This window comes from Gossypium arboreum, chromosome 8 (assembly GCF_025698485.1).
Source record: "Gossypium arboreum isolate Shixiya-1 chromosome 8, ASM2569848v2, whole genome shotgun sequence".
Classification (NCBI taxonomy): Eukaryota; Viridiplantae; Streptophyta; class Magnoliopsida; order Malvales; family Malvaceae; genus Gossypium; species Gossypium arboreum.
Window position 1 is genome coordinate 131,088,516 of NC_069077.1, and position 27,720 is coordinate 131,116,235.

The window sequence follows — 27,720 nt, forward strand, 5'->3', positions numbered from 1 at the left end:
TCCACTTGTATGCTTGATCTTCAATTATTCATGGATATTACACTCTTGTAAGTAAGGATGGTCATACTGCACATGTTTGCTCCAATAGCCTTTATATTCAGCAATTCCTATTTCCAACCAGGGTTTCATGATTCCATCATAGTGTATGACTGCTGCATGCTCGATATCACCTTGACTAAGACCTGAGTTATGACCTAGCCCAAATGCATGCCAGCTCTTTTCTAAAGCTACAGTCTGGTCGTAAAAGGTAGTCCAAACTAAAGGCAAGCTCTCTGTCTTCCACAATGGCCTCTTAAGTCCCTGTAACAAGACACCAGGAAAATAAGCTTTAGAAACACATATAAGGTGCAGTATCTACGATAAAATAAAATCACATCAAGTATATAAACATGAAAAAAGTTCATAATAAATCTAGACAACCAAACAACATAAGTGAAAAGAATTAATAAGAGAAAAGAAGAAATGATACAATTTAAAAAATCTAATCATACTTATATCTAACACTCAAACCCAAATCCGAGGAAAATAATTCGTGATGCATATAGCACAAGTTTCACAATCATAAAATTCATTTCAGAACTTCAAATTAGGGGAAAGAAAGTACTATTGGAAGATTTTAAAAGCAGATACAACATGCAGAATACATCCCATAGAAACTGATATGTAATGTATGTATCTAAAGCAGAGTATTTACACCTCCTACAAGATTTATAGAGTTGAATAGTTCCAATTAACCTGTAAAACTTTTTTGTGTATCACTCGTAGGCCAAACTAAGACAAAGCTATTGCTAATTTGCTATAGACAGAAATAGAACTGTGGGAGAAAGAGAGAGAAAGGGGTAAGAAAGATGGTCTATATTGAAAATTTAGACAGAGAATCATTAGGTAAAATCTCAACCGCTTCAAATGATAACAAATTTCAATCAACAAAGATGAGTCTGTGCATATGATATTGTTAACCATAATTTCTGGGAATTAAACCAATAAGCACGTTATTATATTAGCATGAAGCAATATATATACATATATATGTACAGAGAGAGAGAGAGAGGGCAGGATATGCCTATACCAGTTGCAAGTAATCACGATAGAGGTTGGTTAAATTTTGTCTTCTCCATTCTTGGAGATTAAAAAAATTCATTCCAAATGCCCATGTGCAAACACTAGCATTAAGCCTCTTTGCTGAAAATTGATCTAAAAAGTTCATAAACAAATGCATGGAATGAAATGAAGCTTCACTTTCATGACAAGTCTCTACTGCTGCATGTACTTTTCCGTTCAAGTTAACACCCCAAAGTCCAGTTAAATCTCTTTGTACTACCACATCATGATCAAAGAGCACAATCTTATCCAGTGCTGGAAAGATGTCTGCCAGATAGAACCGAAGATGACTAAGGGCAGATGTATATCTAGGATCATTGGAATTTTGTTCCTTCAATGCTGAAGAATATTCTGTTGACAACCATTCAAAATTTTCTATGCTCTGGACATCAATTGTAGCTTTTCCAGGAGGATTTAATAAAAACCACATTGAAATTGCTGGAAGGTTAAGAGAATCGGTCACTACATGGAAAACAATTTTCTCCGGCTCCTACATAACCAATATTATTTATTAGATATGTAACATCACTAACAGGAATAAGTGGCAAAATCCTGAACTAACTGTAGCTAACTTATAAAAAATAAGGAGAATAATGACCGAAGACTATTATCTCTCTAAAAGGGAACTTATTTGGAGGCTCCAGCAACGTAATAAGACAAGGCATTCTAGCATGACTTTACACACACAATTTTGAACACAACTGTTAATAATGACAATCGCTTTCAACAAGCAAAAACATGTTTAACATCACTAAAATAAGCAGATATTGAAAGTTAATGAAAATGATAAAAAAATTTAAAAACAATAAATAGTGTACAAGGGGCAAAGTCGGTTTACCTTTGCAGAGGCAGTTGTGGAGTTAACAACAACTGCACAAGCCAGAATTTCGTCAGAGAAAACTGCATAGTGATAAAAATCTAGATCTTGCAATTTATGTTGGTTAGGGAATTGTCTTTCCTCAGGTTGAAGTAAAAGATATTCAGTTGTCAACCGTATGGAGAGGCAATGAAGGCCTTTAGGGGTAGTCCTTCCAGCAAGCTGAATGAGATATGACTCTTCATTCTTCTCTACTTGAACCTGTTCTTCAGTATCATTAGCCATGGCACGAAGGGTTTCAGCTATTTTAAAGCAGTCAGTGAATGCATGATTTGCTTTGGCCAACAAAACCTCCATAGATCTAATTTTCTGCGATGCACTGAAAATTCAAATGTTCTTCAGATATAAAGTTCTATGGAAGCATAAACCCTAAATATAAACTTAATTACTTAATGGTACTTAAGAATTTGAATTTCAGCTTTCATATTGTAACTGAAGAGGTCTTTTTCTCTGTGGTCAGGTTACTGAAATGGAGATTAAAGAGGCTCCCTGGAGCATAGAGAATAACAAGGCACCTAGAGTGGATGGTTTTAATAGTTTCATTTTAAAGAAAGCTTGGAATATTATCAGTCATGAGATTACTATAGATATCCAGACTTTAGAATGGAAGAATGCCTAAGCAGGTGAACTCTACTAATTGACCATGGTACCCAAATGTCAAAATCCAAAGGGGTTATCTGACTATAGGCATATTGCCCGTTGTACTGTAAAATCATTACTAAAATTTTGGCTCCAAGGTTGGGCAGGGTTCTGGATAGACAAATCTGCCCTATGCAGTTTGCATTTGTTGCTGGGAGGAATATATTAGGTAGCAGCCTTAGGGCTCATGAACTTGCAAGGGGCTACCGCGAAGAAACTAGAGATATGCCGTGTGCAATTAACGTGGACTTACGAAAGGCATATGTTTCTCTCTGTTGGGACTTCCTTGAAGAGGTTTTCCTGGGTTTAAACTTCCTAAGGAGATCTATTTCTTGGGCTATTGAGTGTGTTTGAAGTGTGACTTTTTCTAATATGATTAACAATTGCTTGGAGGGATTATTTCCTGGAAGGAAAGGCCTTAGACAGGGAGACCCAATGTCGCCACTTTTGTTCATATTAGTTGCTGAATATTTGTCTAGATGCTTGACTAAATTTCCTAGAGACTCAGTTTCATAAGGGCTGTAAAGACATGAGGTTAAATCACCAACGTTTCGCCTATGATCTATTCATATTTTGCAAAGGAGATGCCAAGTCTGTTGTTTGGATAAAAGATACATTGAATCGTTTTCATGTAGTTTGTGGTTTGCAGGTAAATGATAAAAAGAGTTATCTCTATTTCTCCGGTGGTACTGATCTCTTGAAGCATGAAACTCTTCAGAAAATAGGTTGTCAAGAAGGCGAATTGCCTGTGAAGTATTTGGGCATCCCGCTAAGTTCTACTAGGTTGAAAAAGGAAGATCGCGATGAATTAGTTAAAAAGATATAAGCCAGAATTAATAATTAGATTGTAAAATTCCTTTTATATGATGGACAACTTCAACTCATTTTGGCTATGTTGAGAAGCATACAAGTGTTTTGGTGTTCTGTGTTCATCCTCCCAATGTCAATAAGTACAGCCATTGATATAAAATGCAGGAACTATCTATGGAGGGGCAAAAATGAGGGGAGCAAGGAAATTGTTGCCTGGAAAGATATTTGTTTGTCGAAGAATGAGGATAAGGCTGTCCTGGGAAAACAATTATGAAAGGTTCTTACCTCCAAGACTTCTTTGTTGGTAGTGTGGGTGAATAAGACTAAACTTTGTAAACTCAACTTCTAGGTAATTTCGAAGTTGACAGACAGTAGATGGGCACCTTCAAGCATTAGTATAAGTGACTCTGATATTAGAAGAGCATTAGTTGTAAATGAAGTTTGGAAAGATATTAGATGAAGGCTGTTAAACTTTGGCCTGCAATGCAACAGGAAACCAGCAGCAAACTAGCGTGCAGACCAGCATCCAAGCTGAACCAGAGGAGTAGCAGCATTTTGTTTATTTTGTTCATATGTAACTTTCTTAGTTGCTTTGTAATTTGACTTTAAACTTAGTAGGATTTGTTGATGATTTGAATTTGATGTAATGGTTGATATGTCAACTTCTTTTGTGTGTAACTTAAGCTAAGTTTTAATCATGTTAGTGGTAGCAGTTATACATTAGGTAACTGTCATACCTTATTGTAACGTATATGTTACTTTTGCTAAATGAAATGACTGAGATGCCAACTTCATTTTTCTTCTTCAACATTTTTGTTTTTTATTCTATTTTCGTTGGTTGTTTCTCCTGCAAGTCTCAAGTTTTTGAAGCTCAAGCTTCTTTCATTCTTCATCCGAATTTATTGCTTTGTTGATCTAGCTTCAGACAGAGCTTCATACTTCATCCGGATAAATTGTTACAAAACTCCAATAAATGGTAATCAGAGTCTGTCATATTTGAGGGCCTTTGTTGTTGGTATCTTTCTTTGTGGAGAAAACTTAAAAGAGAAAGAAGTTGAAGTTGTTGTTTTGTTATTGTAAGATGAGCTTCACACCACTACCTCCACCACCTGTGTTTGTTGGTGAGAACTACCACATTTGGGTAGTGCAGATGAAAACTTACCTGCAAGCATATGACCTATGGAATGTGGTCGAGAATGACACTGAAATAGCTCCATTGAGGGTCAATCCCACCATTGCACAGATTAGGCAGCATAGTGAAGAGTGTGCCAAGAAGCACAAAGCAATGACATTTTTGCAAAATGGAGTATCCGATGTGATTTTCACTCTGATAATGGCTTGAAACTCACCAAAGCAAGCATGGGAGAAGATGAAAGAAGAGTTTATGGGGTCAGACAAGACAAGGCAGTAGCAACTTATCAACCTCGGAAGAGACTTTGAGAACTTGAAGATGAAAGAGTCAAAGACCATCAAGCAGTACTCTGATAGGATAATGGCCATAGTCAACAACATTAGGCTCTATGGTAATGATTTCAGTGAGAGCAGAGTTGTTGAAAAGGTCATTACAACTCTCCCTGAAAAATTTGAGTCAAAGATCTCCTCTTTGGATGACTCGAGGGAATTATCAACCATCTCATTGTCTGAGTTGGTAAACTCTCTATATACACTTGAGTAGAGAAAGGCCAACAGGCTGGAGGAGCATCTAGAAGGAGCTTTCCAAGCTAAAGCCAAAAAAAGCTCAAGTTCAAGCTATAGAGGAAAGAAACCATGGCTTGACAAAAAGGAGAAACCACAGAGGGATGCTGGAAAGAAGAAATTTCCACCATACATTCACTGCAAAAGGTCCACACACCTAGAGAAGTACTGCTGGTACAGGCGAGATATCCGGTGCAGAAATTGCAAATAGTTTGGTCATGTTGAGAAGGTTTGTAAGAATAAAGAAGGGTACAAACTTAACAACAAAACCAAGCTCAAGCTACTGAGGATGTTTAAGCTCAAGAGGAGCATGTTTTCTCTGTATCCTGTTATGCAACCTCAAGCAAAATCAGCAAGAACTGGTTAGTTGACAGTGGTTGCTCTCACCATATGGCTTCAGATGAAGGGCTGTTCAAGAATCTCGACAGAAGGTTTACTTCTAAAGTCAGAGTTGGAAATGGCAACCTTATTGAGGCCAGAGGCAAGGGAAATGTAGTGATCAGCACACACTCAGGTAACAAAGTAATCTCAGATGCCTGATATAGATCAAAACTAGCTTAGCGTTGGTCAGTTAATTGAGAAGGGTTATTCACTTGTTTTTAAGTATTACTTTTGCGTGAAGATCCACTTGTCCAAGAATTAGTCACAGTAACCATGATTGAAAGATGCTTTGTGTTGAACATGAATCAGTTAGAAATGAAGGCCTATACTAGTGCTACTGACACAACTAGTTTATGGCATAAGAGGTTAGGCCATGTCAGTAATAGATCACTTGGTCTGCTGTACAGATTGAATTTGGTTGAAGACATGTCAAGAGTTAAAGTCAATGACAATATTTGTGAAATTTTCCAACTTGGAAAGCAGGCAAGATTGCCTTTTTCAAATCGATAAGGCATGGAAAACTCGAGACAAGCTCGAATTGGTCCATACTGACATATATGGACCAATGAAGACTTCTTCTTTGAATGACAACAGATATTTTGTGTTGTTCATAGATGATCTAACTAGGTTCTGTTGGGTCTATTTTTTGAAGCAAATGTCTAAAGTATTTGAGGCATTTGACAAATTCAAAGCTTTAGTTGGAAACCAATCAGGCTGTAAGATCAAAGCTTTAAGATCAGATAATGGTGTTGAGTACTTATCAGATAAGTTCTAGAAGTTTTGTGAGCAAGCTGGAATTCATCATTAGCTAACAATAGTCTATACTCCTCAGCAAAATGGAGTTTGTGAAAGAAAAAATCGAACAGTACTTGATATGGCTAGATGCCTGTTATTTGAAAGCAAATTGCCAAGAGAATTTTGGGCTGAAGCTGTGAACACTTCAGTGTACCTGCTCAACAAGCTGCCAACCAATGAAGTTAAAGAAAAGACTCATTTTGAAGCTTGGCATAATCTCAAACCAACAGTGTCACACCTAAAGGTGTTTGGTTGTGTCTGCTATACTCTCATTCCAACTGATAAGAGAACCAAACTTGAAAAAAGATCTGTGCCAGGGATCTTTGTTGGTTACAGCAGCACCAAGAAAGCCTATTTCATCCTTCAACAAAGAAGATCATAGTGAGCAGAGATGTGAAATTTGATGAAGGAGGAGTGTAGAACTGGAGTGATACAGATGCAAGTCTAAATGAAGAAGATCACTAGACAGCAATCTAACCAGCTGAAGAAGGGTCAGTTGATGATAATTTTGATGTTGAACCTGTAAAAGGCACAAAAACTATTGCAAACATTTATCAAAGATGTGATGTTGTAATAGTTGAGTCTTTAAATTTTGATGAAGCTGCTAAAGAAAAGTGCTGGAAAAGGGCCATGGAAGCTGAAATGCAGATGATTCACAAAAAATGACAATTGGTAATTAGTTGAAAATCCAGACCAAAAGAAAGTTATCGGTGTAAAATGGGTGTTTAGAGTTAAGTATAATGCTGATGGCTTTCTAAACAAACACAAGGCAAGACTTGTGGTGAAGGGATATAGCCAACAGTATGGGATCGACTTCATTAAGACCTTTGCTCCTGTTGCAATATTAGACACAATAAAGCTTTTATTTGCCTTAGTAGATCAAATGGGTTGGAAAGTGCATCAGCTAGATGTTAAGTCTGCATTTCTGAATGGCTTCCTCAAGGAAGAAATTTTTATTGAACAACCAGAGGGGTTCAAGGTTCCTAATGAAGAGAACAAGGTCTAAAAGCTAAAAAAGGCCTTATATAGTTTGAAGTAGGCACTAAGGGCCTGGTATGACAAGGTTGATGCATATCTGTCAAGGCTCGGGTTTGAGAAAAGTGTTAGTGAACCTACACTTTATGTGAAGAAATCAGAATATGAAACTCTTCTGATTGTCTCATTTTATATGGATGACTTACTTGTAACAAGAAACAAGGGAGAACTGATTGATGAGTTCAAAATACAGATGCAGAATTTTTTTGAGATAATTGACTTGGGGGAAATGGCATATTTTCTTGGCATGGAAGTGAATCAATTAGACCATGCCATCTTCTTAAGTCAGTATTTGCATTGAAGATCTTATACAAGTTTTGTATGTCCAATTGCAAAACTGTCAGTACACCAATGGCTCAAGGTGAGAAATTAACAAGCAATAGCTATCATGAAAGAGTTGATGAGAAGGAATATTGAAGCTTGGTAGGTTATTTACTTTACTTAACAACTACTTGGCCTGATATCATGTATATTGTTAGCTTACTATCCAGATTCATGCATTGTTGTGATGTTGTCTATTCTAAAGCAGCAAAAATAGTTCTTCGATATGTAAAAAGGACTTTGAATTATGGAGTGAAGTTTGAGAAGGGAAAAAAGCTCAAGCTAACAAGGTATTCTAATAGTGATTGGGCAGGGTCCATTGATGACATGAAAAGTACTTCTGGATATTTCTTTACACTTGGCTCAGGAGTTTTCTATTGAAGCTCAAAGAAGCAACAAACTGTTGCTCAACCTATAGTAAAAGAAGAGTACATTGCAGCTTCTGTAGCTGTTAAGCCATTTGGCTTAGGAAGTTGTTATGTGATTTGAATGAATAACAGATTCTAGATACTGATATCAGAGTTGATAATCAATCAGCAGTTGCCATAGCCAAAAATCTTATTTTTCATGGCAAAACTAAACATTTTAAGATTAAATTTCATTTTGTTCGAGAGGTTGAACAATTGAGGGAAGTGAATTTGGTTCATTGCAGCTCAGAAAATCAGTTTGCTGATATTCTAACAAAGTCACTAGGTGCCATACGATTTGATGCTTTGAGAAGAAGGATTGGTGTTTGTTGCATACAATCCAAGGAGGAGTGTTAAAATTTGGCCTACAATGCAACAAGAAACCAGCAGTAAACCAGCGTACAGATCAGCATCCAAGCTGAACCAGATGAGCAACAGCATTTTGTTTATTTTGTTCATATGTAACTTTCTTAGCTGCTTTGTAATTTGACTTTAAAGTTATTAGGATTTGTTGATGATTTGAATTTGATGTAATGGTTGATATCTCATTATTCTTTTGTGTGTAACTTAAGCTAAGTTTTAGTCAAGTTAGTGGTAGCAGTTATACCTTAGGTAACTGTAATGACCCGAATTTTACCATTACCGAAAAAGTGTATTTTTGGTCTCCGTTTCGAAAAGCATTAAGTAAATATTTATTAAAATATTTACGAAGTAAAATGAGTGGTTAATTAGAGTTTAATTAAGTGAATTTAATTTAATTAAGAGTAATTAAGTAAAAGGACCAAATTGAATAAAGTGTGAAAGTTGAATTATAGATTAAAAGAAAATAAAAAGGACTAAAAGGGCAATTATACAAAAGTATAAATTGAGGCGGTTTATCGTGAAGAAAATCTAAGATTTTTTTATGTTTAGTATATTATTATATTATTATATAATAAAGATATTTTATGTTTTAATTATATTATATTATATTATATTATATTATATTATATTATATTATATATATATAAGCTAAAGAAACAGAATGAAATTGAAACGAAACCGAGAAGAAACAGGGAGAAAGAAAGAAAGAAAAAGAAAAAGGAAAATTTGAGGTTTGAAGGTTCAAAGTTAATTTGGTAAGTCAATTTGATCCCTTTTCTTGCAATTTTGATGTTTATGGAATTCTAGAGAAGAGTACTACATGAAATATATCAAAAGTTAGGAAGTTAATGAATTTTTATGTGTTGATTAAGTTGAACAAAAAGATGAATTAAGGGCTAAATTGATAGAAATTCAAGTTAGAAATGAAATAAGAATTGAATTGTAAAGTGATTCATAAGTTTTATGCTTTAAGGACTAAATTGAAAGAATTTCGAAATTATGGTTTTATAATGAAAATAGATAATTATGTCTAAGTTTGGTTAAAAATTGAGTAGAATAAAGTATGAATTAAGATAGAAAAGTAAGTGAATTTAGTTAAGATTAAATTGAAATTAAAGTAGAAAATCAACATTTTGTACTAAGACTATTTTGGACAGCAGTAGTAGTCTAAGTTTGAAAAATCACCAAAAATTTTAGAAATTGAATTAGAGGATGAATAAAATATTGAATTAAATCCGATTGAGTGTAGTTTCTTATAGAAGAAACGGTATAAGTAATTGAATTATAAATTATGAGATATAATGAATTTTGTGAGATAAGGTCAGAATGAATTCGTGTTCCCCTGTTCTGAATTTGGAAAATCACAAAAAATTGAAGAAAAATAATTAGAGGCTTAAAGTTATATTTTTAGAATCCATAATGAGTCTATTTTTAGGAGAAATCAACAGGAATATTATTTGAGTTCTGTACTGTGAGATAATTAATTTTTAGTGAAAAAGGGTCGAAACTGTCAGACAGCAGAATAATGGTGAATTTAAAGAATAAACTGAATTTAATGGCTAAACGAAAAATTCTGAAAATTTTATGATAAGAAGATTTGTAAGTCTAGTTTGAGGAAAAATTAGCAGATCTTAATTTAGACTTCTGTAACTCAAGATATAAATTAGTAATGTATTAATGGTTATGAATTGTATTAAATTATGAATTAATGTGAATAATTGAGATATATATATATATATATATATTGAATTGAATGAGATGGTGAAAATGTGTGAATATATGTAATTATTGGAATGGTATATTAAGAAAAGAATTATTGAATTGAGAAAGTGAATTATAATTGATCTTGAACTAAGATAGAAATTATACTAAAAGTGAATTAAATACCTATTAACTAGTCGGACCGAGTCGGATATAATTGGCATGCCATAGGATTTGAAGTGTTCAGCAATCGAGTGCCATCTTGGTGTGTTTGGTTGGAATCAGATATCCGCCAAAGTCCCAGTCTTGTTAATAGGGTAAATATGAATATTAAGTAAAATTGAAATAAGAATTAAATTCCCTATTAACTTGTCGGGCTAGTAGGATATAATTGGTATGCCATAGGATTGGAAGAGTACGAGATTTATTGGCTTTACCGATCGGGCACTTTATGTGTTGATTCTTATTATCGCCATCGCTATATCATACCGATTCGGCACTTTGTGTGTCGAATATTATTCTTATTCGTTATCGATTCCTCACTTTGTGTGTAGGATATTGTTCTGCATCTTTATTCGTTCGAATTTGTTCATATGAGGTACTGTGTACCGCATCGCCATCGTTATTATTATTTTCCGGCCGGCCGATGAGGCACTATGTGCCGCATCTTGGTGTGTTGGTTGGATCCGTGTATCCGTCTGAGTCCGAGTCATGTTAATAAGGGTAAATAAAGGTATAAAATAATTGATTATTACTGAATAATTGATGTTAATGATAATTGATCATTATGGATATTAGATTCTTGAATAATCGAATATTTCTGAATAATTGATCATTACTGAATAACTGATTGTCACTGAATAAATGACTGTTACTAAATAACTTAATTGTTACTGAATATCTGATTTTACTAAATAATTGACTGTTACTGGATAACCGATCGATTGATCGATACTGAATAACTGATTATTATTGGATATTTGATTGTTACCGAATAACTGACTGTTACTGAATAAATAATTATTCTGAGAGTTAATGAACATTACTGATTGATTAATTGCTATTGAAAAATAATAAATGAATTTGAATTTAAAGTAGACCAAAACATTGGTTGGAAAGTGAATGTTTGAATTCTCATTGAGTTTGAATAGTTCAATATATATATATAAATTAATATGTTTTATAATTTTTTAAGTGTTCAGATTATAGAAATACCACGAGTGTATACTCGATTATACGGTTTGTTTCGTCATGTGAGTTAAGTTAAGGCTAGACCGTTGAATCAGCATCCCAGGCCGATCCCGAATTCAATGAGTTAAAGTATGTTGAGCATTGGTAATGGCATGTACCTAGGATATTTTATGAGAGTCATTTAGGTTGTAGAAGTATTGATGAAATGAGTAAATTATGGTTGGCAACGGTATGTAGTATGAATTTTGAAATTTACTAAAAATTCGTAGTGATTCTAAATTAGTCCCAAATTGAATTTACTGTTCATATTGGACCTCGAGGGCCCATTAAAGGGACGACATCTTAAAACTAGGATGTGTGTGAATATTTTTTTTAATTAATGACCGGAATTGGACTGTACTGACTGGTAATGTCTTGTAATCCTGTTCCGGTGACGGCATAGGGTTAGGGGACGTTACATTTAGTGGTATCAGAGTTATTCAGGTTTAGCCGATTCTCGGACTAAATTAAGCCCGGAATTGAGTCTAGAGGTACATGCCATAATTGAGTCAAAATTGAGTCGGGATCGGATGCTGATATATTTGTTTGGTACTGTTTTATAGTGAAAATATTAGACGAAAATATCGATGGTATTGATTATGAAATGTATACTGGAGACAAATAGTCTCATGAATTAGATGAAAACTGAATCAACAACACCGGTATAAACTCAATGGGTAATTAATTCTTGAATGATGGTGATGAAATAATAGAAAACAAATGATACATAATTATTTAGAATTATAATCGATGTTCTTGATGAGTAGAAGAAATTGTATTCGCCATGATATCTATCCCTTCTTTCTTAATCGGTTCCAAGTGCTTCAAGGTATAGAGCTTGTCGAACGGGTAAGTTATCTGCTGTTAATGATCTCGTACATGTATATATATGGTGTGGATGAATTGAGAATTACAGTTGAGAATGATCTTGAAAGAACTGAAATCTGGTTAGAGAATATTATCGGGATTGTAAATTAATTGTTCTATTCACTGATTAAATGTTAGAAGGGTATGATATTTCTGTTAAAAGATTTAGGTTATCAGTGGTAGAAAAATTGATTATGTTGTGATTAAAAAAGGGTTATTTAGAAATTTTCTGAGATGAGTTCTGAAAGAAATATATATATATCAGTCAAAGATTTCTTGATCAGAAACGTACAGAATTCTTGAAGCTTAAACAAGATCATATAACTGCAACTGTGTATGAAGGGAATTTGTTTGATTAAATAAATATATCAGAGGGTATATTCCGATAGAAACTATAAGGTACAAATGGTTTGAAGATGGTTTAAAAGAAGATAAAAAGCTGAGGAATGTATAATAAAGAGTGAAATATGTGATTAGATATGATTCTTCTGATTATTATCTTAGTGATTGCTTGAAGAAAATTGAAAAAGACATTATTCAGAGTTCAAGATCGAGTAATGTAGTTAACAGAGGTAAGTTACCCTGTAATCTCAAAAATACGAGTGAAAGCCGATGTGTGACAAATGACTTCACTATAAAATCTGGAGAATGAACATCAGCCAGGGTATATGTTAATTGTATATAAGAAGATTTATCTCTACCAGATGTCATTACAGGTACCTTCTTCTTTATCGACACTAATATGATTATTTTAAATTGATCTTGGTTTGACTATTCCTATGATTACATAAGTTCAGTATCTATTAAAGATTTGCCTGTTGAGTTTGCTGAAATTTTTGGGTTGAAGCATTAAATTTTTCATATTAGTATTTATGGGCTAATAAGATCTACAGGAACTGTTTGATAATGATACTACTGTTTTCTGATCGATTTGATGTTCTTACTGTTTGATATAATCTCAATAATGGAATGGTTAATTCTGCATGATATGGTGGTAAATTATAAGCAAAAGTATATTATACTGCAATGTTAGAATGATGAAATATTTTGTTGAATCAGAGAAGATTAAGCTAATTGTCTATTGTGATATTGAACATGCCAACACAGATATATACCGGAAAGGGGTCATGGTATTTACCTTGTTTATGTATTGAATATTAAAGTATTTAAGTTAAGGTTTAAATCAGTGGCAATAGTGCAAGAGAATTCTAATGTGTTTCCAGAAGAGTTGCCCAAACTACTGTTGATTGAAGAAGTTGAATGTGCTATAGATTTTGTAACTGAAATGATAGTGAAAAATATATTTGAAATCAGAGGTTTTCTAAAATTAGTCAGTTATTACAGATAGATGTGGAATTGGAATGATCTGATGGACGTTAGCAAGGTTCTGATTAGTTGAAAGCTCAGTTAACTGAAGCATTAGTTCTGGTTTAGTCAGAAATCCGGTGAAGAAACTTGTGATTTACAGGGATAGCAGTGTTTTGATGCAAGAAAGAAAACTAATGAATCATGTTTTGGAGAGTTAGAATTACATGAGAAAAATTATTTGATACATGATTCGAAAGTGATAGCTATTGTATTTGCACTAAAGGATCATGATTTGATAATTGAATATCATCCAGGAAAAAGCAAATGGAGTTATGAATACTCAGAATTGAAAGTTTTGCTTTGTGTTATGAGCTATGAACACTCTGTTGTCATTATCTGATGATCGCTCAATTCTAGTTGAAATAAAGGTTAAACTTACTTCTCTACAGGTCTGCAAAGTTCAGAAATGTGATAATGAGTTACTGGTTAAATGGGTATAGTGTATAGATGATTTCTGATTAAACATTTCGAATTGGATATGATGGTTGTTTGCTATTTAGAAATAAAAACTGAACAAAGGGATTCAAAACTTATACAGAAGAATTTGCATGAAATTATAATAGTACTATGTCTATGCATTCTGGAAGAATAAGATGTACAGTGATTTAAGACAGATGTGTTAAAAGACTGGGAAAAGAAAAGTAATACTTTGAAGTTGTATATAAATGTTTATATCAGATAAAGATACCTTCAGAACTGTTACAGGTAGAAAGGATATCAGAATAGAAATGGGATATAATTTCTATGAGTTTGAACTGGAATTATCTCGATCTTCGAAAAAGAAAGACAGTATTTAAATAATCGTCGAAAGTATGGCAAAGTCTGCATATTCTATTCAGGTATGAATACATTTCTTACTTAATAATTATCTAAAATATGAGTTTCTGAGATTGTTAGATCATATGGTATGCCAATTTTTATTATTTCTGATCGAGATACATGGTTTATATTATGATTCTAGAATGAATACAAGAAGTTCTGGGTACTTAATAACAGTTTTCAGCACTGTATGAAGTTCTGAATGATTATGAATATAAAACTGCATGGGATCTGATTGAATACTGTGAGAAAATGAATATGCAGAGTTGTTTGATTTGTGAAACTGAAGAAAAAGTGCAAGTAATTCAAAACAGACTGAAAGCAACTTTTGATAGACAGAAATTGTATGTAGATTTAAAATGTCAGGATATCGAGCATTCTGCCAGTGATGCGGTATTTCTTAAAGTTTCACATTGGAAGAAAACTTTGAGATTGGGATGAAAAAGGGAAATTGAGTTCTCGTTCTGTTGAGCCATGTAAAATTTCGAAAAAAAAAAGTCAGACTAGTAATGTATTATTGGGTTTTACTTCCAAAATTACAAGAAATTTATGGGGATTATCAGGATTTGGTGCTCAAAAGATGTAAATCAGATATTTTACATGTTAATACGATAGAGGATATTAGAAGTTGGTCTGATTTATCGTATGAAAAAGAGTTAGTTGAGATATTAGCTTGAGTGGTAAAGTCATATCATTGAGGAAGCAACATGGGAACCGAAAGAAACAGTGAGATCACTGAACCCGCACCTTTCTTTTAGGCAAATTTCGAGGACGAAATTTCTTAAAGAGGAGAGAATTGTAATGACCCGAATTTTACCGTTACCAAAAAAGTGTATTTTCGGGTCTCCGTTTCTGAAAAATGGATTCGTAAATATTTATTAAAAATATTTACGAAGTAAAATGAATGGTTAATTAGAGTTTAATTAAGTGAATTTAATTTAATTAAGAGTAATTAAGAAAAAGGACTAAATTGAATAAAGTGTGAAAGTTGAATTATAGATTAAAAGAAAATAAAAAGACTAAAAGAGCAATTATACAAAAAGTATAAATTGAGGCGGTTTATCGTGAAGAAAATATAAGATTTTTTTTATGTTTAGTATATTATTATATTATTATATAATAAAGATATTTTACGTTTTAATTGTATTATATTATATTATATTATATATATATAAGCTAAAGAAACAGAATGAAATTGAAACGAAACAGAGAAGGAACAGGGGAGAAAGAAAGAAAGAAAAAGAAAAAGGAAAATTTGGGGTTTCGAGGTTCAAAGTTAATTTGGTAAGTCAATTTGATCCCTTTTCTTGCAATTTTGATGTTTATGGAATTCTAGAGAAGAGTACTACATGAATTATATCAAAAGTTAAGAAGTTAATGAATTTTTATGTGTTGATTAAGTTGAACAAAAAGATGAATTAAGGACTAAATTGATAGAAATTCAAGTTAGAAATGAAATAAGGATTGAATTGTAAAGTGATTCATAAGTTTTATGCTTTAAGGACTAAATTGAAAGAATTTCAAAATTACGGTTTTATGATGAAAAATAGATAATTATGTCTAAGTTTGGTTAAAAATTGAGTAGAAATAAAGTATGAATTAAGATAGAAAAGTAAGTGAATTTAATTAGGATTAAATTGAAATTAAAGTAGAAAATCAACATTTTGTACTAAGACTATTTTGGACAGCAGCAGTAGTCTAAGTTTGAAAAATCACCAAAAATTATAGAAATTTAATTAGAGGATGAATAAAATATGGAATTAAATCTTATTGAGTCTATATTCTTATATAAGAAACGGTATAAGTAATTGAATTGTAAATTATGAGATATAATGAATTTTGTGAGACAAGGTCAGAATGAATTCGGGTTCCCCTGTTCTGACTTTGGAAAATCCCTAAAAATGGAAGAAAAATAATTAGAGGCTTAAAGTTATATTTTTAGAATCCCTAATGAGTCTATTTTCAGAAGAAATCAAAGAGAATATTATCTGAGTTCTGTACTGTGAGATAATTAATTTTTAGTGAAGAAGGGTCGAAACTGTCAGATAGCAGAATAGGGGTGAATTTAAAGAATAAATTGTATTTAATGGCTAAACAAAAAATTCTGAAAATTTTATGGTAAGAAGATTTGTGAGTCTAGTTTCAGGAAAAATTATCATATCTTAATTTGGAAATTTGTAACTCAAGATATAAATTAGTAATGTATTAATGGTTATGAATTGTATTAAATTATGAATTAATGTGAATAATTGAGATATATATATATATATATATATATTGAATTGAATGAGATGGTGAAAATGTGTGAATATATGTAATTATTGGAATGGTATATTAAGGAAAGAATTATTGAATTGAGAAAGTGAATTATAATTGGAACTGAACTAAGATAGAAATTATACTGAAAAGTGAATTAAATACCCTATTAACTAGTCGGACTGAGTCAAATATAGTTGGCATGCCATAGGATTTGAAAGTGTTCAGGCACTGAGTGCCATACTGGTGTGTTTGGTTGGAATCCGCATATACTGGTGTGACATCGCAAGCTTATGTTGCAACCAAGCTCCTGGGCAACCCAACAATTACTGTACGTTTTAATTATGTTTTGGAAGGAAATTAGGTGTATTTATCCTAATTGAACTCTAAGGACTTTAAGGATAATTTAAGCACTTTAAAATTCCAAGTTGAGCCTATATAAAGGCTATTGCAATAAGGTTAAACACACAATTTTTTAAGGTTTTGATTTTTAGGTTTTTCTTTATTCTTAGTTTTTACTTAGGTTTTTTATGTTCCTATAATCCGAAAATCCTATTCCAAAGTGAGACTTCCGCAAGAGGAGATAGTTCTGAAACCACGTTTTCATTAATAAATCCATGATCATCTCTTTTCCTTATCCTCTTCTTTATAGTTCTTTATTTAACATTGTTAGATGAATGTTTGTGTAAAGATTAGAATCAATTTATGTTTTCTACATATTTTCATGTTTCAATTGCTTTAACTTAATTAATTGATTAAATGATAGAGTTTCTTAATAAGTCAATTGTCTAGGAGAGGAAAAACTTAAACTCTAAGCTTGACAACCCTAGAAAGTCATTTAGGAAGGAATTAACCTAAAATTGGTATAACATACTCGTGAACACTTAACCCCGAACCAGTTTGGACTATAAGATCAGAAGATAAATAGTTCTCGCTGACTCATTATTCTAGTGGAAGATCGGAAGATCCTGCTAGGGTATCGACTAGTTGATTGATTAGAACCCTATATCAATAATTAATTAGGTAAAACAATTGAATCTAGTCAAAATAAGAATTTGGAAAAGCCGATACATGAATCTAGGAGTAGATTTATGTTTAGTTAAATTTATTTAGTTTTTTATTATTATCATCTTACTTCTTGATTAACACTACTAATTTGTGACTCGAGTCAATTAGTAATTATTCCACGTAATTGGCTTGATAATAGTTTTCCCCAAACTGTAATCCCTTGGGTATGAACCTTAGAATACTTACCAAGTGTTTTGTTGTAAACAAACTATATTAAAACATAACCCGTATACTTACGAACACCGCCTCAAATATATATCTTTAGTTGTAATATTTACACTTTGAACGTTGGTACGTCCGGAGGCAGTCAAATCCCACAAGACATCTTATTTCGATTAAAATGTCAACCAAGAGGCCATCAGACTCAATTTAGATCTAATTAATGAAATTAGGGAGATAGAAAAAATCAGGAATGCTACGTAAGCTCAACAAGTCGCTTGATATTATAACTCTAGAATAAAAAAAAAAGTAATTTCAAGTGGGTGATCTAATCTTTAGAAATACTGAAGCCGATTTCCAAGCATTACAATAAGAAAAAATGACCCTTAATTGGGAAAGACCCTACAAAATTGTTGAGAAAGTAGGCTATGCAGCTTATAGGATAACAAAAATAGATGGCCCTGTTCTACCACATACATGGAATACTCACCATTTGAAAAAATATTACATATAAATGTTCCACTCTCTTTTTCAATAAAGATACATTCTTTACAAATGTTATCTAAATTGTCCAGACAGGAAATACTGAAACATGCAAAACGACTCGCTGATTTAAGATTACAGCCTAAGTTAATTGGTTTACGATCATGAATAATCTTCTATGAGATAGCTGATTTACTATCGCTACTCTAAACAGCTCGCTGATTTACGATTACATTTAATATCATTAAGACTCCCTAATTTATGATCATAGCCTAAATTAATTGATTTACGATCATGAACAATCTTCTATGAGTTAATTGATTTATTATTGCTACTCTAGACAGCTCGCTGGTTTACAATCACACAGAAGAGTTACAAATGTTATCATCTACAATCTAGAAAGTATTATGTAAATATTGGTGTAACATTTCGTGAGGATGAATTCTACTTTTCTTTATCACCACCATCTCTTCAGGGGAATGTTATTGAAAATGAAGAGATGACACTTCGCTCTTTTACTCTTCTGAGAGAGAATTTAATTCCAAGAAAGACTTTGGTTCAAAAGAATACTAGTGGACAATTGTTGGATAGACCTGATTTAAGGACATACATTAGAAAATGCAATAAAGAAGATGCCATCATACAATCTACAGTGGGCCCTAATCTTTATTGCCAAGTGAGTCTTCTTTACCTGAATTTGCTACTGATTTAGAATTACCAATAGTCCAACGAAAAGGTGTTAAAACTTCTACTTTACATCCTATCTCTGACTTTGTCTCTTATAATTCCTTCTCTCTATCCTATTGAGCTATTTCTTTGTCCTTGTTCTCTATGTTTGTTCCATAGGATAAGAGAAAAGTATTACTGATCTAAGATGGAAGAAGGCTATAATTGAAGAAATGCAAAATTTAGCAATAAAATAAGACGTGGGAACTGGTTAATCCTCCGAAGGGCAGAAAATGGTTAACTGCAAATGAGTGTTTACTATCAAGTATAAGGATGATGGTTCAATTGAAAGACTCGAAGCCAAATTAGTAGCACAGGGATTCACTCAGACATGTGGAGTGGATTATCAAGAAACATTTGCCTCGATTGCTAAATTGAACATGATTAGGATCCTTTTATAATGTGTAGCAAATCTCGATGGGGACTTAGAACAGTTTAATGTAAAGAATATCTTCTTACATGGAGACCTGGAAGAAGAAGTGTATAGGAAAGTTCCTCCGAAATTCGAGGATAAAGGTACTGAAGGAAAGGTGTGTAGACTAAAAATGACTTTATATGAACTAAAACAATCTTCCAAAGCCTGGTTAAGCCAAAATACCAAATGAAAGTAGATCGATTTTTTTTCATTCCCGAGGAAGTGCATATTTTATCCGAATCTTCTTCCATAATGGTACGGAACAATAGTATCATTGGAGTAGATACCCCAATAGATTTAGTAAGACAATGGTGTCGTTTGGCTATCGACAAAGTAATGTTGATAATACCTTCTTTATAAAACATCACAAAGGTAAGATTACTCTTCTTATAGTTTATGTTGATGACATAATTATGATAGGAGACGACAGAGAAGAAATGACTCGACTTAAGAAAAAATTGGCTCAGGAATTCAAAATCAAAGACTTGGGAAAGTTACAATATTTCCTCAGAATAGAAGTGGCCAAATCGAAAGAGAGAATCTTTATTTTCCAAAGAAAGTATGTCTTAAATCTTTTGACAGAGACTAACATGTTGAGTTGCAAACCAGCATAATCACTTATTGAGAGCAATCACAAGTTATAAGAAGGGATTGGTGAAATGGTGGATAAAGGGAGATATTAAAGACTCGTCGGACGATTGATTTATCTCACTCATACTCAACCTAATATAGCACATGCAGTTAGTTTGGTAAAGCCAATTTATGCATGACCCTCACAAAGCCCATATGCAGGAAGTATAGTAAATTTTGTGCTATTTGAAGTCTACATAGGACAAAGATATTCTCTTCTCCAAAAATGGTCATCATAAGATAGAAGTATTTACAAATGCAGATTGGGCTGGCTCTCTCGATAACAGAAGGTCTACAACGGGTTACTATACTTTTGTGGGAGAAAACTTAGTCACTTGGAGGAGCAAGAAATAAAGTGTTGTTGCTCGATCAAGTATAGAGGCTGAATATAGGGTCATGGCTCAAGGTGTCTATGAGCTTTTATGGCTGCGAAAGGTAATGGAAGAGCTAAAGTTGTTGAATGAAAATGGATCATCCTTGTATTGTGACAACAAGGCCACCATCAACATAACTCAAAATCCAATGCAACACAATAAGACCAAGCACATCGAAATAGATTGTCATTTTATCAAGGAAAAAGTAGCCAGCGGTGTCTTAAGTCTATCTTATCTAGACTCCGAAAAACAGTTGGCTGATGTTTATACTAAATGGCTTAGCTGTAAGACTTATCATAATCATTTTTTCAAGTTGGGTATGCAAGACATCTATGCACCAACTTTCAAGGGGTCCTGAGAATCTTTAACTTATTTGACAACATAGAATAGCTAATCTTTAGGGATTATAGTTGATTTTTTGAAATTCTGATTAGAGATATTCTTTCCTTACATGATTCGGTGCTTCATGTATATATACCTGTGCATATTTCTGAGAAATTGAGATTTTAAGTGAGATTTTCCTTAATATGTTTAGACTATTAATCTCTACTTTCATCAATATACTTTATTTGGCAGTAGAGCAACCTAATCGTATTTCAAAATTCTGATAGTAATATGACTAGTGATTTAGAAGAATAAAGCAATGGATTGTAGTAAATTTACTATAGAGCTCAGATTGTATCTACTTACAGTATATAGAAAAATGGAGATAGGATAATAGGTAGCTGCTTTTGCAACTTATTTTTCTATTTTTGGCTAATGTTTGTTGAGTTAATTTACTAGTTGTCTGATGTATTCTGTTTTTTTCTTTGGTAAATAAATGCAATATTGACCACAAAAAAAGTTTCTTATTGAATATAAAATACATTGGTAAAATCATTGCAAAGCAAAAATACATTTCTTTCTTACCTCCTTGGCAATTCTGAATCCTTGCTAGCTTTACCAACTGCTTGTTCCCCTTCTTTGATTCGCATTCTCATATCCTTTTCCAATTCAGGGTGAGTACTTGGTGATGCAAGACTTAAATACGCTTTCGCTCTACTGAGCTGATAACTTATCTTCTTTAGCTTCTTATCCTTTACCCTATGGGACTGAGATTGCGAGTTTCTATGATGTCTACCTGCTTCTTGATTGAATTGCTCCTGCAATCAATAAATTAGTGCTGAATATATAAAACTAACAGGACTTGCTCCGGCAGTGACCATTCTCACAAACAACCATTCCACCCTAATATATAAGCATAATACATACATGTATATGCATATCAGATATAATATAAACCTTCCAGGTGATGTCAATATTACCAACTACCAAAACACTTTTGGTAAAAGACAGACCTATGGCTTTATTCACATACTTTCTTCTGGTATTGCTCAGATTTAGAGAAGAGCCATTGCTTCAGACAAAAAGAAAGCACAATGTCAAAAACTCAATTTATTTGGAAGCAAATTAAAATATCATGGCAGGGTCCTGTGCCATAAATGGATAGAGGGAGCATCATCTGCTGAAATTTTCAATACCAGCTCAGTTTTATCTGAACTGTTTGGTGTAAGCTAAACAAATCCTTCCACTTCATATAGTTTTCAAAACCAATAAGAGAGCTAAATCTCCAACATCTGTTTTCCCTCACAAAGATTAGAAGTAGACATCACTGCAACCATCTATAATCTAAACTTTATTTAAAAGTATAGCATATTGTCATACTTCAGACACTCAGACAAACCTGTTTCCTTGACCTTATTGGCATTTTCTTTTGCTGAATTTGATACCCATCTTTGCCTTCATCATTAGTCTCTGAATCTAGAAATTGGAGCAACTCAGAGTCACAATCAAATCGATATACCAAATGTCAATGATAGAAGATACTACAGGCACCCAAAGAATACAAACCATTTGTTCCTAACAATTTGGACACATCTTGAGCAACCTTAGATTGATTTGAATCAGGATTCTCTTCAGAACTGCGACTAACTACGGAACTAAACTCATTCTCATTCAAGACAATTAGTTTTGGCCCTTTTAAGTCCTCGGCACCTTTCTAAGCAACAAATATCTAACTGTCAAAAACACTTTGAGATACAATGCTCAAAGCAAAATACAATAAACTCATAAATCTTAAAGCTACCTGTCCAGTTGCATTCAACTTAAAATCATCTGTCTTATATTTCTGCATGGAGCAAAGCTAAACCCCATAAGAAATCTAACAAAAAAAATACCATAGATTCAAGGTAGAAAGATCCATACAACACTGGCCAAATCCTCTCTAACCTCGTACAGTCCTGGTGTTATAGAATCATAAATGCAGACAAAAAAAAAAAAAGATCAACCAGCCTCTCAAAATTTTAATTAACACAAAAGGAAATCAAATCATAAAAGGTTAAAATAAAATATAGGGAAATTTTTCATTTAGAAAAAAAAGCAAATATGTACTGCTAAGTTATCCTCATTGGCTTTCTAGTATGACCAACTACTCCATTAGCGTTAACAGCATCCGACTTTTTCAGCAAAAAAAATATATATATATATATATATATATATATATATATGACCTTCAAAAAATCTAAAGATTTGAAGAAGATTACCTATTGAATTGAGAGTTTTGAGTTTCGGAGACAGCCAGACGATTGGAGCAAACAAAGAGAAAGATAACAAAGAGAGGATCAGAATCCTCTGCTGTCGATAACGCTTCTTCATCAATCGATAAAAATGATAGAGAAAATTTCATAAAAAAAAAAAAAACTCTTGGCTTGATGAGTTTCCTTTTACTCTCTTACGTGTTCTCCATAAAACACATTTCACATGTTCGGAATGAAAACTTAGTGTTTCTTATTTCTTCCTTTCTTTTTGTTCTTTTGGATTTTGGGTTTGCCGCTCTTTACAGAGGAAATTGGTTTTGAAGGTTCGTTTCAGGTTCTAATGTTTGTATAATTAACGAAAGAAATTTAATGTTATTCTTTTTATGATATGGGATTCTAGATTTGCATGGCTTACTCGCCTTTGGGCTTGCATTTTTGCATGATAATTTGAACCGCGAGAAAGCCGAGGGGGTTATGAAAACGGTGGTGGCTCATCCAGTGAATAATGATAAGGACGAGGAATATTGGCCGCTGATTTCAGTGAAAATTATACCAATATTAAAATCTACTATAGGTCTCTGAACTCTTCATAAATTTAAAATTCAGTCCCTATATTTTTATTTTTAAGAATTTAGTCCTTTTATTTACAGATTTCAAAATATAAATCTAACTATTAACACTGTTATATTTATTGGTCTGATATTTTAAAATAAATAAAATACTCATATTATAAAAATGTAACTGAAAAAATGATGTTGTAATAATAGTTGTTGCAATAACTACACCAAAGGATATCAGCAGCCACAGTTTGTGGGGTGAGTTAAAGTTAATATTGATGGCAGTGTACCAAAACATGCATCATTTGATGTTATGGGTGGTGTGATTTGGAATCATAAGGAGAATTGGTTATTTGGCTTTGGCATGAGAATTGGTAGATCTGTCATTTTCCAAACGGAAGCAACAGCACTTTATGAGAGACTTGTGGTTGCTTGGCATGAAGGGTTCCGACAAATTGAAGTGGAAAGTGATAATGCTATCTTGTTTTATGTGGTTAGTATGTGGTTAGTAATGGATACGCAGTTGGCAGTAATCTTTTGGAAATTCAACTTATACATACTATGATTTTGAAGGAATGACAAATTAAATTTCGGCATGTTCTAAGAGAGCAAAATAAGGTTGCGGATTGCATAGCAAAGATGTCGAATGGAGATTTGAATGTGAAACGTTACTTTGTTGAGCCACTTGAGGGTGTTCAGAATCTACTAAAGAATGATATTCAGCAGTTTGGAATAAGGTTTAACTCTTAGTAGAGTCGTGCAACTAGAAGTTTACTTCTATTTCTTTTAACCAAAAAAAAAATGATGTTGTAATGAAATTGAATTTAACAAAATAATATTAATAGTGTTAACAATTAGACTTGAGTTTTAAAAATCAGAAAAGTAGAGGGACTAAATTCCTAAAAATAAAAGTATAAAAATTAAATTCCAAATTTACAAAGAGTATAGAGATTTATAACATATTTTAACCTTATATCAACTATGATGATTTTTTATTTGTTTTTAACCATGGTGATATTGAAAGAAAAATGTGTTCTTTTAAATAAACACAAGTGTTATATATTACTTTCTTTTTTGTGTGTTTTTATGGGTTAAAACGTAAGTGTTATATGTTAATATATCATATTAATCTTAACATCTTTCATTTTTTTATGTTTTTCTTCTCTTTTTTATTTTTTTAGTTTTAACATTCATTTTAGTCAGGTAAACTATACAATTGGTCAATCAATTTCATAAGTTTTCATCAATATTTTTGGCACTGAATCTATTATACATCGATTCTCGGTTCAATTGGTTCAAAAATTTTAAAAATTGAAAAAAAAACAAGTAATAATAATTTAAAAAATATTTTCTCTTGAGAGTTATTTTCCCATGAACATGACAATATGATTCCCATAATAGAAAGTGAGAAAGTTATTTTCCCATATAAATTTTAAAATTTGCAAAATGAACATTGTCGATACATACTTTCATCATTTTAGTCACTATTGTTACATATTTTTATCATTTTAGTTACCCGTTGTTATTTTGCCATTGCATACACTTATTTTAGTCACCTAAATTTAGTAAATTTTCATATTGGTCGCTCATTGAGATTTGATTGGATGCTATTAGGTGATGCCAAGTTAATTAGTGATCTAGTTTAAAAGGCAATCATAATTGAAGTTATTGACTTGATTCGAGTTCTTCTTGTTCATAAGTCTTTCAGAGAATTAAATTATGGGAGATAATCTCAGGTTGCTTGTTTGGCAAGAGTTAATTGTCCGGTTGTTCCCACGATTAATTTATCACTACAGAAGAATTGGAGGTTTGAGATTGTTCCTTAACCTCTATAACTAACTTATCATCGAGTGGAGTGGAATCCATAAGCCATGATTAGTTTAGAGCAGAAATTGAAGTTGTGTCAGAAGTTAGAGTTCAAAATATATTGGTTAAATTTATTTTTATTTCAAAATTCTCTTATTCCACAATCAAACCTCAAGTTGTGTCTAAAATCAAAGTAAGTTGGCCCTTTTAGATTGGAATAAGAACAACTTTGGCAATCTTAATTTGAGAAAAGCAGCACTGTTGAATAAGCTAAGCTTGATTCGAGATAATATTGAAATTCCTGGAATGCTTAATCAGGAAAAAATCTGTCAAAAATGAGTTGGAATTACTCCTTAAGCAGGAAAAATTGCAATGGCAACAAAAAGCTAGAATTGATTGGACGATCAAGGGTGAAAGAAACACTAAGCATTTTCAGACAGTTGTTAATAAAAGAATAACTAACAACATAATTTGTTTCTTGAAAGTTGCTAATGGTAATGCACTTGGAAGGAGATGACAGTATTCTCATTGCCTTAATTAATCATTTCAACTCTATCTTTGGTGTTGGTAATTCTCAAGTTAAAATCTCCACGTTAGCCTACCTTAAAAATCTAAACTTTCCTATTTTAGATAATGAACAGTGGGAAGCGATTTGCCAAAGATTTTTGGATGAGTAAATTGAAGATGCCCATTTTTCTATGGGACCTCTTAAGGCTCTAGGTCCAAAAGGCAAATCAGCCCTCGTCTTTCAATCTAATTGGGAATTCATGGGAAGACACATTATCAGAATGGTAAGGGACTTCTTTGAAAAAGCACTCCTTAAAGAACTTAATAAGACTTTTATCACCCTTATTCCTAAAAAGGCTTTACCGGAGTCTATTAATGACTTCTGACCGATTAGTCTTTGTGTTGCGAAGTGGTCATTCATGTAGTAGCGAACTCAATATGCGAAGTTGTGAGCTCATTAGAAGATGCAAGCTTAAACAAGCGTGCGAGCTCTACATTTGTGAACTCGATTAAAGCTGCAATCTCGACAAAATAATACAAGCTCATCTAGATATGCAAGCTAAGCTAAGTGCGAGCTGTTATATAATTTGGTGAACTACAAGATGTGATGCAGTAGAGTTTGCATGTGTTTATATTTTGTCTAAGTCTTCTTATTGAAGATTAGTTGTTAGTGCAAGCAGAGTTAGTATTGAAATGACCCTGATTGGTGCAGATTTACCTAATCAGGTTGTATACAAGTTTTATACTTATTTTTCCTAGAAGATTTGGTAGGATTAGTCAAAAACTTGTAATCACCCTCTGTTATATATTGTATTTTTTGGAATGAAAAAGTTGAATGAATGTACAAGCAATTTATTTCATTTGCTATGTTATTTCTTTGTATTCTGCACTTGGTTAAAAATGCCTACAATTGGTATCAAGAGCTTAAGTCTTTGAGGGCCTTTTGTGAGTGTTCACTATTAAAAAAGAGAAGTTGTTTGTATCTTGTTAGTGTCACCATGTCATCTAAAAGCTTCAAACCACCTCTACCTATTATTTTTGTTGGCGAAAACTACCACATCTGGATTCAAGCATATGATCTATGGGAAGTGGTTGAGACAGATAAAAAGCCAGCACCTTTGTGAGCTAATCTAACGATAGCTCAAATCAGACAACATAGTGATGAGTCTGCTAATAAATATAAGGCTTTGTCATGCCTTCAAAATAGTGTGCCAGATGTTATCTTCACAAGAATTATGGCTTGTGAGACATTGAAACAAGTCTGGGACAAGCTAAAAGAAGAGTTCCAAGAGACCGAGAAGACAAGGCAGCAACAACTCTTGAACCTAGGGAAAGACTTTGAGAACTAGAAGATGAAAGAGACTGAAACGATTAAGTAGTATGCAGACAAGACTATGTCCATTGTCAACAACATAAGGCTACTTGGCGATCAGTTCAATGATAGGAGGATTGTTGAAAAAGTCATCACAACCTTGCCTGAGAAGTATGAGTCCAAGATTTCATCCTTAAAGGTGTAATATCCTAAATTAGGGCTTAACCGGAATAGTGGTTTCGTGACCACAAATCCGAGATAGAAATAATTATTTTACAATGATTTTGATGTTTATGATATGATTTCATGATTGTGTGAAAATTTCATGATGAAATTCTATGCCTAAAGTGCTTAAATTGAAAGTAGGGACTAAATCGAATAAGTTGCAAAACTTACATTCTAGAAGTTTTTAGTATGAAATTGTTTTGGAATATTAATGAGG

The 27,720-nt window shown here is 32.8% G+C and overlaps 1 protein-coding gene across 1 annotated transcript; it reads right to left on the minus strand.

Annotated features, from left to right (window-relative positions):
* Nucleotides 1-24: 24 nt before the first annotated feature.
* LOC108468643 (probable galacturonosyltransferase 6) lies at nt 25-23,214 on the minus strand. Its single transcript, XM_017769517.1, has 9 exons — nt 23,103-23,214; nt 22,789-22,799; nt 22,646-22,702; nt 22,411-22,558; nt 22,244-22,320; nt 21,430-21,662; nt 1,940-2,297; nt 1,070-1,591; nt 25-300 (listed from the first exon to the last, which is right to left on the minus strand). Exons 1-9 carry the CDS (start codon nt 23,212-23,214, stop codon nt 25-27), a joined length of 1,794 nt encoding a protein of 597 aa, XP_017625006.1.
* Between the last annotated feature and the right edge of the window lie 4,506 nt (nt 23,215-27,720).

What these genes read in the sequence shown, in the direction of transcription:
- LOC108468643 (XM_017769517.1), bottom strand. Translation starts at nt 23,214, where the DNA reads ATGAAGAAGCGTTATCGACAGCAGAGGATTCTGATCCTCTCTTTGTTA. An exon ending in CAATAAGGTCAAGGAAACAG is followed by an intron (nt 21,663 to 22,243) that starts GTTTGTCTGAGT and finishes TATTGATTGCAG; the next exon opens with GAGCAATTCAATCAAGAAGC. An exon ending in ATCGTGATTACTTGCAACTG is followed by an intron (nt 301 to 1,069) that starts GTATAGGCATAT and finishes GTCTTGTTACAG; the next exon opens with GGACTTAAGAGGCCATTGTG.